This window comes from Zonotrichia albicollis, chromosome 5 (genome assembly GCF_047830755.1).
Source record: "Zonotrichia albicollis isolate bZonAlb1 chromosome 5, bZonAlb1.hap1, whole genome shotgun sequence".
NCBI lineage: Eukaryota > Metazoa > Chordata > Aves > Passeriformes > Passerellidae > Zonotrichia > Zonotrichia albicollis.
The window spans coordinates 5,154,203-5,173,108 of NC_133823.1; the positions used below are offsets into that span (position 1 = coordinate 5,154,203).

Genomic DNA, 18,906 nt, shown 5'->3' on the forward strand with positions numbered 1-18,906 from the left:
AGCTTGATACCAGCCCTTCCACCCTCTCCATTATTTATAAGGAATCCACCAGAGTGGGTGAATTCAGTTGCACAGCTGTTTTTCCGTTGTCCCATTTATGGGGATTTTTGAAGGAATTTTGAACGAGTTGGAGATGGGATTTTTGAGTTTTTTAGATGATGTGATTTATTTTTTCTTATTTTCTACATCAACAGGAAGGGTGAGCCTGGCTCACATCTCTACTGCATGGTCTAGTTATAAGACCTTTTAAGGATTTATTGATTAACAAAACACTGGTAATAAGGGTATTTATGTTTTTGACTTAATTCTTAAATATTTTGTTTTATGGACTTACGCTACAGTGTAAGCTTTCTTAGTGAATTATATTTGATACATAAACCTACAGTACTGTATTCTAAACTTGTTTACCTTTGTAACTACTTTTATTTTTTCAATATCTAAATTCTAAAACTCTAAACTTTCCTCTTTTTAACTTACCATGTTTCTGCTTTGAACTATAAATCCATATTCTCACTTCCAGTACTTAAGTTTGGAAGCCTTTTCCAAGGTGTCAGATCAAATCCTTTGTTTAATTCTAAGCTTTGGCTTACAGGCTCAAAGTTCTGAGAATTCCCTGCATTTTGGATTCTAACATCTCATGAAATTAGGAAGAAACAAAAAGCAGAGGAATTCTGTATGCACATATTTTACTTGAGCACAGGACAGGCAGAAATCCATGGAAAACAGTGACATGTCTAGTTCCCCTCACCAGAAGCCATAGTAAAAATCCCTTGTAACAAATTGTTCTTCTTTGAAGACATTCCTGGTGTTTTTTAACCCCAGTTTTCCATACAAGCTACATAAAGGCAAGGAGACACCATTCACCTCAGCCCTCTGCTTGTGGCTGTCTGGAAAAACTTTTATTTCTATCTACAATATTGCCAGAAGAGCCTGCAATTGCATCATGGCTCTTCCTTTTTATAGAAAAAAAAAAATTAAAAACACCTCAAGAGGAATCTTTTATCACAGGAAAGCTTTCAAAAGATGTCTCTCATAAATGCAGCACATCTCATTAATGATTTGTTTGCCCAGAATGTGTCCCCTTCTCATTCACATCATGTCACAGGGTGAACAGTACTCTTAAATCTCTGTTTGGGGAGTTTTTCCTGTCAAAGATGGTTTGATTACACCTTATGATCATTTTTTGGAGACAGATGATTTAGATATGTCAAGAAGTTGAAAGCTACAGTAAGTATCTGGTACAAAACTGGTACAAAACTGGCAGCCTTGCCTTCCAAAAGCTCCTGGAGCTTCCCATTCCCTGCTGATAGGGCTAATCCACTATGGTTTATTTTCTTCTCACTCCCATTTTCCCCAAGAGCTTGATTTTATCTTGGGTTTTAGGAATGAAGTGAAGTTGAAGAGGCAAAATAGAGGGAAGAAGAGGAAAGGGAGGAGGATAAACACATTGCAGCAGTAGGAGTGAGAGAGAGGAGGTCTGTGAGCAAATGGAGCAAGGTGAGTTGACAGGGAAGGGATGAGGAGAAACCTGGAAAAAATAAGTGAAAGAATGACAAAAAAAAAAGGCATGAAATAAATGATAAAAACAGAGAAGAAACAATCAGAAGGAAAATGAGTGGGACTGGTAAAGACAGAAGAGAATTGCAGACACTGCCTGGGACAGGACCATTCCAAGGAGACTCCCAGACAAGAAAGGTGGGGCCCAACGTCCTGTATGGAACAAAGGCTTCCAGCAAAGGAAACTTTGGCAGCTCCAGCATCCCCTGATTCTCAGATCCCTGGATTTCTGAGGCCACAAGCACTTGCAGCAGGTCCGGGCTGCACAGACCTTGCGTCAGCACAATCAGCTCGGCTTTCATAAGCTGATTGAGCTCAGTAAGCAGATCACAAACTCACAGGACAAGCAAAGCTCTGCTAAAACCCAGCCACCACTTGGCCCACAGGAGAAGTGAACCTGACTATGTTTTTGTTAACCATTCTATTCTTCACTGCCCCACAGGGAGCAGAGCAGGAAGGCGCAAGTTCTGTGTGCTGTAACCATCAAGGAAAGTCTTTCCTGGAGGTGCCATGCCATTGATCAGACAGCAGGTAAGTTAAATCACACCAGGATTTCTTATTTCTCCTGTTATTTCCTTGCTTTTCAAGTTCAAGAAGCATTTGGACAACACCCTCAGACCCAAGGTGTGACTTTGGAGCTGAACTTGATGATCCTCCTAAGTCACTTCCAACTCGGGATATTTTGATTCTTGGGGATGCTGAACCATCTGAGGAAGAACAAGAGGCAATGCTGTTGTAGGCAAGAAGCAAAAGGAGAAACAACAGCAGGTTCTACATTGAGAGATATATGGTTAGAATAAATGAATTAAAAAGATGCTTGAAATGTGTGTTTTAATGAACATGAGCAGCAAACACATCCTGTGTAAGAAGCTATGGAAAAGCTTCACTAGGACACCTCATTTAAGGTAGATTTCCAATGAAGCAGGAGCAAAATTGTGCTGCCTGGAGTTGGAATTATCCAGACTTTCCCTCCCCGGATGGGGAAAGCATTGTCATTCCTATGGGACCACCCCTGGGGTCACTGGGAACAGGCACTTGTGATATCTGAAAACCCATACTCCTCCAAACATTTCAGCATTTCAGCAGCAGGGCTCCTGAGAGAGTAGAAATGGGCTTTCCCTCAAAAATCCTGGGAAAAGGTAACAACAAGGATGACCTGAAAGATTCTGCTGATTTTCTAGTTAATCCTTCAAAATCTGCATCCAAACCAGAGCTCCATGTCCAGCAAGGAGAGCTACACCACAGATAGTCCGGCCAACCTTTGCTTTTCTATTACCATACACCTGATACAAGTAGGGAGCAAAACCAAAGGACGAACTGCATCAACTCCCATCTCCTATCACTGGCAATCTCACATCCCAGCAGGACAACCTAAACATGTCTCACTCTAAAGTTCCTCTGAGCTGGGACAGAACAAGTGGCACTGGAAGCCTGACTGAAAAAACAGAGGTAAAAAACAGAGATCTCAAGTAACCATTCATTCTAAGCATTCTTCCTTCCCTCATTCTGAAAGCTTATACACAATCCTCCAGAGAATTCAGTGAATCATGGAATGGGTTGGAAGGGATCTTAAAGCCCATCCAGTGCCACCCTCTGCCATGTTCCAGGACACCTTCCACGATCCCAGGTTGCTCCAAGCCCTGTCCAACCTGGCCTTGGACATTTCCAGGGATCCAGGGGCAGCCACAGCTGCTCTGGGAAATCCATTCCAGGGCCTCACTGCCCTCACAGGGAACAATTCCTTCCCAATATCCCATCTAACTCTGCCCTCTGGCAGTGGGAAGCCATTCCCTATGTCCTGTCACTCCATCCATTGTCCAAAGTCCCCCTCCAGCTCTCCTGGAGCCCCTTCAGGCCCTGGAAGATGCTGGAAGGTCTCCCTGGTTGTCATGCTGAACAACCCCAGCTCCCTGGGTCTGCAAGACAGAAGGGGTTGAAGGCAAAAAATTAAAATGAGTTAACTGAATGTCCACAGTCCTAAAACAGCTTCACTTCAGCTTTCATCTTCTGTCCACTTTCTGACCAGCTTTGGGGCATCCCACAAGGAGGGTGTGTGCAGGGAACATGGATTCCAGCAGGGATGTCCCCTCTGTCACCTCCAGGCTTCCTCCTCCATGTGTTTATTTACTACCTACGTGCTCCTCCACCACAGGAAAAAGCAATTTCTTAGGAAGAACAAAGCTAAATAAAGAAGTTTCTCCTCACTGAAGGAGGTCAGGAAAGCACATCCCCATCCACACTCCTTCCTGTCAGCGCCGCTGACGATGCCCAGCATTGTCTTTTGCTCACTTGGCTTAAAAACTGCCGTGACTTAATCCGTGTCCAGTGAAAAGCCCTGATGGAGATAGGGCTGTGCTGTTCCCAGGCCAGACATCTGTCAGTGCAATAGAGGCAGGGAGGGAACGGTGACTCTCGGTGGCCCTTTGGTCCTGCTGTCCATGATAACTGCGAGGCAAGGCACTGGAGCTTAATTGGGGATGGCAGGAAGACCAGCACGGGGTGGGGGTGTGGAGGATGAAAAACGCTGTCATTCTTTGGCTGCATCCCTCCCCCAGAAGCTGTTGCAGCACACAGGAGAAAGCTGACAGATAACAAGGCCATTAATTAGCTGATTGTTAAAGGGAGGGCTCCTGGGAAGCAGCTCTTTAGGGATCACATCCTTGCTGAAAAGCTGTAAATGGAAAAGCTGAAAAGAAGTAAAAGCAGGCACTTCTTCTAAATCAGACAATGATGAACTGTGATCTTTCAGCAGCATTTAACCTGTCCAGCTCACCCCTTCCCACTTCTCACTAATACCTGGGAATCAGCTTTAAACACAACTCTGGAAAAGGAAATGAGGATTTGGCAGGGACAGAGGAACAATTCTGAGATAAATTGTCCCTGATCACACACAGACCCCAAATGTGCAGGCATTACCCTCAGAGGTCCCACTCTGGTCATTTTCCTGAGTCATACAGATGTGGTGTAAGCAAGAAGAGCCAAAATCCTCTCCCAGCCTCAGGATCCCCCCAGTTATCCTAGAAGGAATTGAGAGGAAGGTGGGAAGATGACAAATACATGATGTGGGCATCACAACCTGGGGAACCTCTTTCCTTTTGGAGACTGACCAAACGGAGTGACAATGACCCTGAGCAGTGCCAGCCCCACACAGCACATGGCCTAAGGAGGACAATCCTTAAAGTCCTGCCCCATCTCAGGGTGCTTCCCTTGGCAATGGGTGGTTGGGAATCCAGGTGGATGCTCTGCAGGACTGGAGACTTTCCTTGAAGGCATTGCCCTCCTTCCACGAGAAGAATTCAGGTCACCTTGGTCACAAGTTCATGACAGATCCTGACTGACCCCAGTGAAGGGCAACAGCCTCTCCCAAGGAACTTTCTGCTGGAGAAATGAAGAGCTGAGCAGCCCTCAAGCAGTCTGACTGCTCCACTTCCTCGTAACCAAATAAAGGCTCATGTGAGACATCCCTACAGCTATTAAAAATTCAGGCTACTGCAAACAAAAATGCAGCAAAACTTGTATTTGAGGTAGAAGAAGGCAGCCAAAAAAAGATTGGACAAGTGCCTGGAAAAAGCCTAAGGACTTTCCAGATGAATTAGTGAGGCAAAGCTCTGGAGGTACAGGGGTGCTTTATCTTTCACTCCAGGAAAATTCAGCACAGAGAGACCTTGCCTTGCTAAAATGCAGTTTCAGAGACTCCACATGGCCCAGTGAAACTCAAGGGAGACCCCGTGCACTTTGAATTCCCCAGAATTTGGTGTCCAGATGACAAGATAAATGGGGTTAGAGAGACCCAGCTGGAGGAGAAGAGCTGAAGGCACAGGCTGGAGCCCCAGCAGCAGCTGCAGGCAAAGCCAGGCAGGGTGTGAGTGAGGGGGAGGGTGACAAATTTAGCTCATTCAGGGACACATTTTCCACTGTTCATGCCAGTCCTGCATCCCTGATTAGGCTTTGCATCCATCAGGGGTTGCTGGCTGTTTTGTGGGGGGTTCTTTCTTTTCAGCTCAGGACAGGGTGTGTCACAGCCTTTGCTATCTCAATCTCTGAAGGGATGAGATGACATGATGGTGGGATTGCTACTGAAAACCTGAGGAAGGCCTGGGAGCTCCTGTGAGACAAAGGAAGATCCTGACCTCAGGATTTTGTGATCTGAAAGATGGATTTTTATCCTGGATAACTTCAAAATCAATCAACTTTAACAAAATCAATCAATTTTAACAAAACCAATCATAAAACCTGCCTCCCAAAAAAACCCCCCAAAAACTAGAGATGCAGAACTGAAAATTCTTGCTATTCCTCCCCAGCATTCATTTCACCACCAGTTAAAGCAACAGAACATTGACCAAAAAAAAAAATTAAATAATCTCTAATGAACATGCAAAAAACCCCTCATAAAATCACAGAATGGTTGGGTTGGAAGGGACATGGAGGATTGTATTGTTTCAACTGCCCTGCCATGAGCAAGATCATCTTCCATTAAACCAAATTGATCCAAGCCCTGTCCAACCTGGCCTTGGACACTTCCAGGGCTCCAGGGGCAGCCACAGCTTCTCTGGGGAGCCTGTGCCAGGTTCTCACCACTCTCACAGTAATGCTGGGGAAGTGGGGGACACCCCAAAACACAAACCAGAAACACCCTGCCAGACTCAGCACGTGTGGAACACCCTCTGCACTCTATGGCAGAGGAAAATGTCCCCAAAGCCACACGCCTGCTCCTGGCTGCCCTCCCTCCAGGGCACTTGTATTCCTTACAGCCATTTAAACTGGGTATTTTTATGAGCTTGCCTGAATTCCCACTTTACCTAGGCAGAGCAGGGAATAAAAAACCACAGCCAAATGCTTCAAATTAGCGTAGATCCTCCAGCCTGGCAACCCGAAGAGGCTGAGATGAGCAGCTCAACAAAACCATGAGCTGCTCCTGCAAGAAATTCCGGCAGGCTTTGGAGGAAGGCAGGGAAAGCCCCTCCCAGCAAGAGCAATTAAGGGGCTGGCTGATGTCCCCTGCTTGGCTCCAGCTGTCCCTTAAGTATTTTTTATCGCCACGAGTGGCTGCAGACATTTTTACAAGCCATAAATGCGAAAGCCTTTTCTGTCTCCTAGTGATAAAGATATCCTGCGGCAATGATAAGCTAATTAGGTGTTGTGTAAAGAAGATTAACTTTTAATGTGCTGTTCTCTCATGTCACTGGCTGCCCCTTTCTCTCCCCTTTAAAAGAAAGGGTAGATTTACCAAATTAATCATTTCTAAAGCACTGGTACCTTGTTATGGCCTTTATCTTACTGGGTTTATCTCAAAGCTAAGTGGCTCTCATCTCTGTATTCCCTTCTCATTCTGGACTCTGCCCTCCCTTTGCTGGAGATTTTCCTATCATCCTCCAGACAGGATGATCACCAAGCCCTGCATGCAGTTTGGCAGAGTTCCATTTACATAAATAATGCTGCTCACTGCAGTATTTTCATTTACTCTCTCTAGCCCCAGTTGTTGTTAATCTTCCTCCACACACATCTCACCTGTCTTTTTTTTCCTGCCTGGAAAAAGTATCATTTGTTTTTTTAATCCAGTAATATGAAAAACTGTTCAGATGAATTATATCCACCTGCATTTATCCAAGATGTTGTCCACAGGTTGACAAATCCTTCCCAAAATGAAATTTCTTTGAAATTCCTACTACTCCTCTCTGAAACTGAAATGAATTTGTGCCACCCCAGCACTGATTCCAGTTCAGAAACACAGGACAGTGCCAAAAATATTTTCAAATGAAAAAAATATCCTTTTTCTGCTCCCCACCCAATTCTTGATATTTCTTTACAGGCTACAGTGACTTTTCTAATGCTCCCAGACATATTTTTAAACAAAGTATGCAAGAGTAACCTGAATCCTGTGAGTGTTCAGCCAAGAGTCAAATACTGAAGTTTGCTGTCAGATGAAAATCTGAAGGTTTTAGGCATGGTTACAGCCTGATGAAAATATTCATGTTTTGTTCCATTTTCTACAACCCACTGAGAGATCACATTACCTGGAGGGCCAGACAGTCTGCACTGACCCCTCTAAATGTACTTCACAAGCAGCATTAAAAAATGTGTGGAATAATTATAATTAACTTTGGCAAGCAAAAGAGTTTAAATAACCTTCAACTGAAGTCCATGCTGCTCTGAAATCTCCCAGAAAAGATGTTCCTTTCCCTCTGATGCAAAAAAACTTTCAATTCCTACAAAACTGCACTGACTTTGGCACACCACACAGGATTTCATTGTATTTATAACCAATAAAAAGTCACAGGGATACAATATTTAGCTGGTTGTTGCTAAGGTTTTGCATTCCACTTTGTTTAGCAATTTGATCCCTCCATGTCACAGACATATTTTATGAAAAATCCTTTAATTAAGATCTTTTCTCCTGAGAAGCTTCAGCTTCTCCATGTTTTGCTGCTTTAGAATGTGATTTAGAGATTTGTTTACCCAGCATGTAAAACTGTTTTTACTTGATGACCAATGACAGCCACCTGTGTCGAGGCTGGGAGCAGTCACAAGATTTTATTATCATTCCATTCCTTTCCTTGCTAGCCTTCTGAAGAAATCCTTTCTTCTATTCTTTTAGCATAGTTTAATGTATAATTTTCTTTTAATATAATATATATCATAAAATAATAAATCAGCCTTCTGAAACAGTGTCAAGATTCTCATCTCTTCCCTTGTCCTGGGACCCCTGCGAACACCACCACAGCTCCACTACTCTTTTAATTAAGTGCTGGATTAATTACTGGATCTCCCCAGAAATAGTTGCTGGAAGTGATTAAATTGATTACAAACATGGAAAGATTGTTATTCCTCACCACAGAGAGTTAATCCCACATCAGAGAAATAGGATACAGTGAAGCAGATGAGAGAAAACTTAGCACTGATTTTTTTTTTTTTTTTCCGATTTCTACCTTTGTCCTGGAATGTTCTAACCGGGAACTGAGACCAAAGAGTCTCAGTGTTCCAGGCAAATCTAGCACTTGCCAAAGCAGCTGGACACCAACCTCGTTGTATAAATCACTGAATTCTTCAACCACATCTTTCGGGATCCTCTGCCCGCTGTTGGTGAGGTGATAAGCCACCCCATTCTTGGAGTAAAGGCTGATCCGCCCAACGCTCCTCTCGCTGTCTGTGGTCTCTTCCAGCAAACCATTGTCTTCTGCTAGATGATAGACTGGGTTTCCATGTGAACCATGAATCCACGTAGCTCCCAGCTCAAAAGTGGCATGCCCTGCAGGAGAGGAAGCCAAGCAAACTGGTTATGGAAGCCTGTTTTCCTGGAAGCTTCTCATAAAATGTGCAAAAGCAGAATTGCCCAAGGACAGCACATGTTTGAACATCCCTTAAGGGAGTTTTTCTGTGTTAGACACAATGCCAGCATTCTTCAAATTGGTCCTTTGGGATACAGGTTTAGGTATTGCCCAGAAGGATGGGATGTTGCAATAAAGATCCCTCACAGTGACACACCTCTGATACTTAAGGAGAAATTCAGCCCTTCTCTGTTCCCAGCTCTCAACATGTAGAAAAACGTGGATTGCAACATTGGCCTGAATACTGAACCCTGTCCTGTGACTAAAGTGGTTGCTATTTACAAATACACCTCAGATTAACTGCAATAAAACATGCATTTCCATTCCCCAAATGAGTAAATAGGTTGTAATTTATTACTATGACTATGGATATTTCTATATCAGCTTCTTTAAAAAGAGGCACTGTCAGGATAAACACCAAAAGCATTTTTTTTTCATCATCTGTACTCTCTCTGCTTGAAAAACACAAAGAATGTGGTCAGCCCCACTCTCTCCATCCCTTACAACCATCAGGATTTGCACGAGGGCTTTGTCCCCCCCAAATCCAGCACTGCCAGACTGGGCTGAGAGCACAGGGGGATGCTCAGCAGCTGAAAGGAGGTGCTAAAAATAAGCTTGGGTCATGTATCCCCCTATATTTTGACAGATTCTCAGAAGGCCAAAGCTAGTTTAAAGTCTGACAAAGCTGGGCATCTCCCAGCACCCCTGCAGCAGTGTGGGAATGCCTGATTAAGCAGGATAATTAATAGGATCCTGCTTGCTGAAGAAAGGATGGTGCAGTTCCCAGCTATCATTTGCTGTTTAACATGTAAATGTATGCTCAGACAGAGAGGCACTGCAGCACTGAGCTGTACTGCAGTCAGGTTTCAAGGGTGAGAGCTCCAAGGAATGCTGTTCCCTGGCTGAGGCCCTGCCCCTGAGGGAAGCTCCACAGATCTCATTTTCCAAGCAGCCCCTTTGTCAGTGAGAGCTGTGCTGACTGCCCTTCAAAAGCTGCACTACAGCAGGAGGTTTGGTTTTTACACCTGCTCCAGAGAGCAACACAACACACAGACCTGAACACTTCAGTGCCACGGACTCCAACACACCCCAGAGCACCCAGCCAGGTGGAAATGACTGAACACCGGCAGCCAAAGGCAGAGAGCTCATCAATATTGCAAGTGGCAGCCCCCCGGTTAATGCAATCCTCCTGCAACTCAGGCTGAGCCAAGCAGCAGCAGGAATGCTCCTGCCTCCTGCTCTAGGGCAGGAGTTTGGTCTCTGCTGCACAGCAATCCTGATTTTTCAAAGAAAACAAATTGCCAGCAGGTCCTGCTGCTGCCTTAGTGCTTGGTGACAGTGATGGTGTGCTCCAAGTTCTCCTGTTGAGCTGTGTGGAACATAATCAAATAGCAACAAATTAAAAACTAATTCTTGCCTGTAATATTCATGCTCACTATCATCACTACCAGGTAAGCCAGGTTTTACCAGGTGTAAGTTAAATGATTGTTACTTAAAAGTGTAAAATTGAATAAAATTCTTTTAAACAGAGACAGCCAAATTGCTTTCAGGATTTTAGGTTCAAAATTCTATTTGGAATTAATCATGCCATACAACAACAAAAAAAACCAAAACAGCAGAGAAGCAACAGTTTGTGCACTTACAGGAAAATACTGTCCCCTACAAGATGCGGCTCAGTGAGGGGGAAGGATTCAGATATAACCCTGAGAAGGTGCCACAATGCCAGAATGGTTTGGCGTTTTGAAGGAACCATAAAGATCATCCCAATCCCACCCCTGCCATGGCCAAGGACATCTTCCATTAAACTAAACTGATCCAAGCCACATCCAACCTGGCTTTGGACACTTCCAGGGCTCCAGGGGCAGCCCCAGCTTCTCTGGGGAGCCTGTGCCAGGGCCTCCCCACCCTCACAACAGGAAATAATTTCTTCCTAATTAGTAGTTCTGCTGAAATTTAAATCAGATCTTTAGTCAAGTGTGCAGACAGGAGAGGCCAGAGCCAGAACACGGATCCACCTTGGCAGAGAACTGCAGCCCACACCCACACAGGGCAACCTGAGGAGCTGGCATATGAGGAGATAACAGAAAGATAAGAAAAGACAGTTTGGAATTTTAAAACATTAATAAAAGACTAAGACTTTGGATGCCAGCCTCTGCTCTGCAACAGTTACATCTACAAACTCTGAGACTGCCTCCAGACTGAAACACCTGCTCTCCTCTCCTGTTAATTAAGAGGTGTTAATGAGGAGGAGGCGGATTCCCAGCGAAGATGTGAGTTATTGGTGAAGGTGGGCAAAGATGAGAGATTCAGGCTCCGTACTAAAACACCAGAACTATTTCACAGGTGCACTGGGAGAATGATCTGTGGCTCCCCAAAGATTTCAGTTCTTTCACACTTCCCTCCTCTCACAGGCATCACATCCAGGATATTTTTAATGCAGCGGATTGTGTGTAAAGGACACACTTCCCATCCTAACCTCTATGCCAAGTCTCAGCAGAATGTAAAGTGCCCTACTCAAACCTCTAGAGATTAGATTTTTCCAACTGCCTTTCCATTGGTTTCCCTTCTGCAAGTTCACAGGAGGCTGCAGTTTATTTACTGCAGTGAGTTTATCAAGCAAAACACAGTAAGTGATGCAAGCACCTAAGAAATAAAAATAAAGCAGGACAGCAAGAGGGCAAAGGTAACATCCAGAGTGGGATCAGAAACAGAATGAGTTAATTGAAATCAGGAAGGCAATTCAGGAAGAGCAGAGAGCTTTATGCCTCCTGCAGAGAAAAGAGAAGCAATGTCCTTCTGGATACCCGGAACAGCTTCAGTGACTCCTGTGCTACAAAGGACAATGTTTGTTCCAGGAGTTTTGCCTGTAGAGGTTTTTTAATTGACCTGGCATTCAAATATATTCAGTCTGCACCTTTATTACACACAAAGAAAGGAGGCTGCAGAGGTAGGAAAGCTGAAAATCAGGATAAAGGGATACAGTGGAGATGTTTTCCCAGCAGCCTGATTCCCAGTGGGTAGCACCCTAGGCAGTAAATTAGTTCTAGGGAAATGAATGGGGTTGTTTGTGAAGCAGAACAGCTCGGGGTTTCCCCTTTCCAAGGGCTCTAAGCCCTGAGAAACAACCCTTCAACAGCCTGGAGATTTACTGGCTGCTCCTGGGAACGAGTCAAGCTGGAAAACCTGGGTGGAAACAGTCTGGGTACAGTTACTCAGTCACAGACCTGTTACACAGAGCTCTTCCTGTGCGAGAGAAAACAATCACCCCAATCATTTATTTCATGGAAACACAGGTTTGGAGCAGCCCTGGGTCACAACTGGTCACAACTGAGAACCACCCACCCTCCCTGACAGGCACCCAAGGATTTAAATATTTACTCTCCTGACATGCCACACCTCAAACCATTCCACACATGTACATAACCCCATTTTCAAAGTTCATCTGACCTCGTGGCCACACAAACCTCACCAGCAGCCCTCTGCAGGTGCTGATGCCATTTCCAGGTGTGTCACTGTCCCTTTGTGGTCGCCTTAAACAGCTGGAACAGAGTCTATACAGAGTTAAGGGGAATAAAAGGATATTTATTGAAGGGCCTTCAAAGGCCACACCCTGGCAGTACCAGAGCCACAGCTTTGGCTCTGCCTGGATGGCTCCAAGACGGAAGCAAAAATAGGACTTGGTCACAAGATCTCCCATTTTTATAAGTTTTGGTCCTTTAGCATATTGGAGCTAATTGTCCAATTGCAGCCCCAGCCCATGAAGACCCATCCTTCTCATTTGTTCTCTCTTCAGTCCATGTTGTTTATACTCTTGCACCTGAGATCTGGATCCAGGTGCCCTTGGGTCCCCCAGCTAGAGAAGGCATTGTTGTGTCTCCCTGCTCTGTGAAGACAGCTCACCATCCCCTTATATGAAACCCAGACCTGTCAGAACCCAGGACATTCCTCTGACTGCCCTGAAGGACTCCAGACCCTGCCAGGGGGCTCAGAGACCTTGCAACAGAGTCACAAACAGCTGTGCCTTTGATCTTAGCCCATGGAACAAGTTACCAACTTTGTGTGAAGAGTTAGAAGCCACAAGAGTTTGAGTAGAATGTTAGTGAATTTATCGTGGGGTGAAAATGTGGAATTTTGGGGTTTTTAGAGTGGGGGTTCAAGAGGCAAGATAAAGGAATCTGGGCGTGTCCTGTCTTTCTTCTTCTTCTTGTCCTCCATCTTCTGCTGTGATGGTGGCACTTTTGGATTGGTTTAGAGTAGAGACAAACTGTCTAACATAGGTGATGGGTAGTGGAAAATTATTGTAAATAAAGTACAGGTAGTTTTTAGTATAAAACGCTAACACCACCCCAAGGGCAGGAACTGTGCCACAACCTGACCTGCTGGACAGATCTCAGCAGGTCAAAGAAAGAATGGATTAGATAAGAGAAATAAACCACCTTGAGAACCAGAGGCAAGGAATCCTGAATTCTTCTTCAGTTTCAAGGCTGGGAAAAAAGACTTTTAATACCTCAGGAGCCATTCCAGCAACAACAAACCCGACAGAGACCCACACACCAAAGCTGCCCGAAATCAAAAAGAAGAACAAAGCCATAAAACCCCAGAAATCTGAAAGACTCACCGAGTCGGACGCTCTGCACGCGGCCCCCGATGCGGTCGGTCGCCTCGAGGACTGTTACATCCGTGAATCCGCCTTCCAGGAGCGCCTTGGCTGCCGACAGGCCCGCGAGCCCAGCACCGATCACGACTATTCGAGGCTGTCGCTTTCTCCGTAGGCCACTACTAAGAGGATCATCCGTGCTGTCTGCAGATATTTCACAACTTTGCATGCCGTCCAAGCTCTCTTTCTAAGGAACCTGTAGGAGGAAGGGAATAGTTGTGCTCAGATCCAGCTTATCCTCTGCAGTTAAAAGATCAAAAAAAGTCCGGCAGAAAAGAAAAACTTGGTGAGTTAGACCCAGCCTTCAACACGGGATGCACAGAAAGGATAACTGAGGTCAAGCTGGGATGCAAAACAACTTTTTAGCCTAGAGCACCAAGAACTTCAGAAATCTCCACCCTTTCGTGCCATGTAGACTGTTTCCAAACAAGTCAAAGGACTTTCAAACGCACATCTTTTTATACAACCTCCAAAAGTGGTAATTTTGTGGTGAAGGCTTTTAAAAGAAAGAGAACCACGTCCTCAGTGCTGACAAGCTCTACAACCCAGCAATGAAGCTCCACTTTGCCACTGTGGCAACCACAAAGCCTGAATTTTAGATCCCCTAAGTAGGGGAGGAGGTAAGGAGGATTTAGCTCAAAGCAAGGACATTGGATCCCAAGCCAGCCATTACAGAAATGGGACAGGCAAGAAAATGTTTCAAATGATGGAAGTCAACAAGGGCCACTCCAAAATTTCACAAAATGCAGCCAACATTGTCTTGCCAACATTGTCCTGCCACATCAGGCTCAGCCTCATGCTTAGATGAGAGGTTCAAACCCACACCAGTCCTGACTAGTCCAAATCTACCCAAATCTCCACCTACCAATGTATTCAACTGCTCCTGCAAGCAGGACCCTGTTTTCCTTGGCAAACTTATAGAAGACAACCTTTTTACTGCTATCTACCTTTATTTCTCAGGTCCCATCACATCATTTCAGTAGGTGGGACCATGGCCTGAGCCCATGGTTATGGTTCAACCCCGGAGCAGGGATTTCCAGTGCAGGATGTCTTTATTCTCAAAAGCTAGCATGTATTTACCTGGTTCTGGGTGGTTCACACCTGCCCTCAGGAGCACAAAGAACCGGGTGCAGAGATCCCTACCCCTCCAGACCTGAGCTGACATGAATCCCAACTTGCAGAGGATAAACACACAGCCCAGGATTTATCAGCCCTGGAATCAGCTGATGCCCAGTATTTTGGATAAATCACAAACACAATCCCTTGCCTCCCCCTCCTCCCTCCCCAAACAGAGATATCCAAGGAGCTCACGGTGTGCTGCCTCTACCTGTTGCCAAGCTGCTGGATATCCATTCTGAGTTCTTCCTCAGCTCTCCCAACACTTGGCCACTGACAAAGATTCCTACTCCTCTCTTCCATCACCAGAAGGGTCGACTTAAAACACTGCTGGCCTACTGTAGTACATGATCACAGGAACTAATGAAGCAGTTTCATTTGGAGAGTCCCTTTTTCTCCAGGAGTTTAGAGAATTTATGTTTGTTGACCAAGCAATATCCACTGTCTATAAGGGAGCTGACACCAGACTGCAGTCGGCAGGGATTTAGGCAGTGCCATGAAGAGGAGAATGGTCCCACTGGAGCTCTGACAACTCTTTTGAAAATGTTTGGTTTCAACTGAAACAGCTTCAGCTCAATCCACCCTTCTGTGGACTCACCTGCAAGAGGGATTTGCACAGTGTGTGCAAACTCTGATTCTGCCACTGCAGCTTGTCCCAGCCGGCCCTGCATCAGCTCCAACTGCCACTGCAGCAGCTTCCAACGGCCACAGCCCAACAGAAGGTCGATCACAGAATTCTCAAGGATGGGACCTTCCAGCTCATCCCATTCCAGCCCCTCCCATGGGCAGGGACACCTTCCACTGTCCCAGGTGGCTCCAAGCCCTGTCCAGCTTGGCCATGGACTTCCAGGGATCCAGGGGCAGCCACAGCTTCTCTGGGCACCCTGTGCCAGGGCCTCTCCACCCTCACAGGGAAGACCTTCATCCCAATGTCCAATCTAAAGCTCCCTCTAGTTTTAAACTGTTCCCTCCTTGTGCTGTCACTGTCTGCCTGTGTAAAAAGTCACTCTCTGTCTTTTTTGGAAGCCCCCCTTCAGGCTCTGGAAGGGGCTCTGAGCTCTCCCTGGATTTTTCCCTTCTCCAGGTGAACATTCCCAGCTCTCCCAGCCTGGCTCCATCCCTGGAGCATCTCCATGGCCTCCTCCAGACTCTCTCCAGCAGCTCCAGGTCCTTCTGCTGTTGGGGGTCCCAGCACTGCAGGTGGGCTCTCACTAGGGCAGAACAGAAAGGGAGAATTCCCTCCCACAGACATTGTACAACCCTCTCCCCTTCTCATTCTCCTGATAACACTTTGGTCCATGTATTTTCATTGCCACTGTAAAGGAACATCTTTTCTGCCATCTATATTCAGTAGAAATTGAAGGGGTTTAGCTCAGTTCTTTAAGCATAGCTTTCCTCATCCTGGCATTGGCAAGCTGCTGTGAATTCTTCACATGAAACCTCCAAGAAAATGTTTTCCCTCCTGTTTCAGCATTTAAATACTGGAATAGGTGACCTGTCTAGACAGATGAGAAAATAGCAGGGTATTCTGTGTGTACAGAACCCTGATTCGGAAACCACCCTTAATTAGCGAACAACCTGTACCATATGATCAGCAGGGAAAGGCAATTAAAATTCAGCAAAAGCTTGAGCTTTCCAACCAGGATCCACATTCCACAGTGGAATGAACAGGTGGTATAACTACAGAAAGCCCCCACTACACTTAATTTCAGCATCAATTATTCCCTCTGGTAGGCTCATGAGTGAGACAAGCACATAAAACAGAATTCACAGAATGACCAGGTTGGAAGAGACCTTCAAGATAATCAAGTCCAACCCAGCCCCAACACCTCAACTCAACCCTGGCACCCAGTGCCACATCCAGGCTTTGTTAAACACACCCAGGGATGGGGACTCCAACACCTCCCTGGGTAGAAAATTCCAGCACTTTATCACTCTTTCCTTTTTCCTAATATCCAACCTATATTTCCCTTGGTGCAGCTTGAGACTGTATCCTCTTGTTCTGTCACCCTTTGTGTGCAGTGCCCTCCCTTCAGCACTTGCCAAGCCACCAAGCAGGGCTCTCAAGCCAGTGGATATTTCCAAGTCCTCTGACACAAAGACAGTTTGGCTTTTTACTTCTTCTTGATTGCCAAAAAGGCTTGTTTCTCTTTCATTTTGTTTTTTTTCTTTTCTCTTTTAATCACAGGGATAAGAAGTGTGTTGGCTGTTGTACCGTGAATCTCTCTCAGACTGTAATTTTACTTGGTGTCCATCTAAGAGCAAGGGTAGCACTAAATCACAGCTTCACTCAAAGTAAAATTCTTTGCTTTGTCTTGCTTACACAGTTTCTGTGAGACAGCCAAGAAGCACTGGTTACCCACAAGAAGAAAATATCCAAATACACATCTTCCTTTTGTCTAAAACATACAGCTTCAATCCTCTTAGCTCTTATGCTTCTAAGTGCCTCACTCAGGACATTTTAATCAATTGTACTTCCAGACTTGCCCCTTTTTCTCAGTCTCTATCACCATTCTATCCCTGACTGCACAGGAGAAATTATCCTCCATTCATCCCCTCTCACTCCTGTCCGTTTCCTTTGTTCAAAAAAATCCCAAATGAACACCTTGAAAAAAATCCCTAAAACCAACCCCTCCCCCCCCCCAAAAAAAAAACCCCACACAAAAAACCAAAAAACAAAAACCCTGAACATAACTGCTGTTTTCCAGCAGACGAATCTTTGCAAAAATACATCTTCTGAGATGGCCATCATTTTACCAAGCCAGAATCATGGGTTTCCACTCCTGGTATTTGTACTCGCTACAAGTTCAGTGGGGTGACAACTTCATGATTTTCTTTTTGCCCATTATTTTGCCAGTAAAACCTTGCAGGTCACAAGGAAGAAAAGGAAGAAGCCAAAGAATTAAGGCAGTTCACAACTGCCCTCCTTACTACAACAATACTCTGTGACCAGGCAATTCTTCTAGGACCCCTCAGAAAAAGGTCGCTAAGGCTCCAACTATTTAAAAATAGAAAACCAAAATAAACAAAAGCCTTTCTCAAGGAAATCTGCTATTCTTAGCTCACCCAACTTCTCCTGTGGCAGTATTGTTGTAGCCCTGCTGACACAAAGACCTGGGCAAGGCAATGCTCTGAAAACAAGGCTTGTGTGCTTGAAGGCTTGGCTGAAGGTTGGTCAGGATTTGGGGGTTTGTTTGGGGTTTTCCACCAGGACTGGTTAATCTTTAAAAAGTGACCTTCCTTCAGACTGTGTATCACACAGCAGGTTGTCATTTACCCATGAGCTGGGACTGCTGGCACTCCCAGACCAAATTCATGGTCATCCCAGAGGGACCCATCTCAGCCCTGGCACTGTTTCAGGTGTTCAGCTGGCATTTGCTGCCCACTTCACTTTCAGGGCGTGGAGAGGAGAGATCCATCCTGCTGACCCCGGCATTCCCGCCTCAGGATGGAAGGGAGCTTACAGACCGTTTTAAAAGGTCACCTGACCTTTCTGAGTGCTCTGAAATTGTGTTGAATCAACACAGCCTTCGCACTAACAAGTGTAACAGCCAGTCTGGAGAGTGAGAAATGCACCATCAACACAAACAAATTCCCTGCTGACTGCACAGACCAGCAGAAAAAATTACCAGAATCACTTTATTCCCTGTAGGTTTTTATTTGATGAGAATTCAGCATCATCCCTAACCAGAAAGCTAAGCAATGATATTGCATGTGTTTGAAAGGAGCTTGGATAAAAGCAACAAGAGTCAGCTGAAAGCCTAAATGGAAGCACAAGAAATAAACACACTACTATTTCCTGATTATTTTAAGTGCAGCTATTCAAAATACAATCAACACATGAAGGGGCACTGCACACACATGTGTTTATAATACAGGTTTGTCATCACAGCCTGAAAGTGTTTACAGAGAAAATCTGACACCAAATTAATTCAATCTAAGCAGACACAAAGCGAGATTGAGAAACCAAGAGCAGAAGCCAGAAAAAAAATCACAACAAAAGTAAAATATCTAATTTTAACAATGACACTAATCAGCTGCTGAAATACTTTCCTCTAAAGACAGAGAGGATACTGGTTGAAGCTTTCAACTCAGGATTCAATCTGTCATAAACATTTACACTCCAGTCCCAGGAGAAGACCCGACTGTGGCGCTGGGAATTATCCTGCCAATTCACTGGAGATGGGCAGGTTTGAATTGCAAAACAAAATTTTGTGGCCTTTGCACCTTGGGAATCTACCATGATAAAAA

General features: G+C 45.1%; 1 protein-coding gene across 1 annotated transcript in view; it reads right to left on the minus strand.

The window, feature by feature from the left end:
• SMOX (spermine oxidase) overlaps positions 1–18,906 on the minus strand; it is a 53,246-nt gene that overhangs the window by 12,054 nt on the left and 22,286 nt on the right. Inside the window, exons 2-3 of the mRNA XM_074540550.1 lie at positions 13,501–13,735; positions 8,577–8,803 (exon numbers count right to left, since the gene is read on the minus strand). Coding sequence (XP_074396651.1) covers positions 8,577–8,803; positions 13,501–13,708 — 435 coding nt within the window. The 5' untranslated portion in view covers positions 13,709–13,735. The remainder of the gene's footprint in view (positions 1–8,576; positions 8,804–13,500; positions 13,736–18,906) is intronic.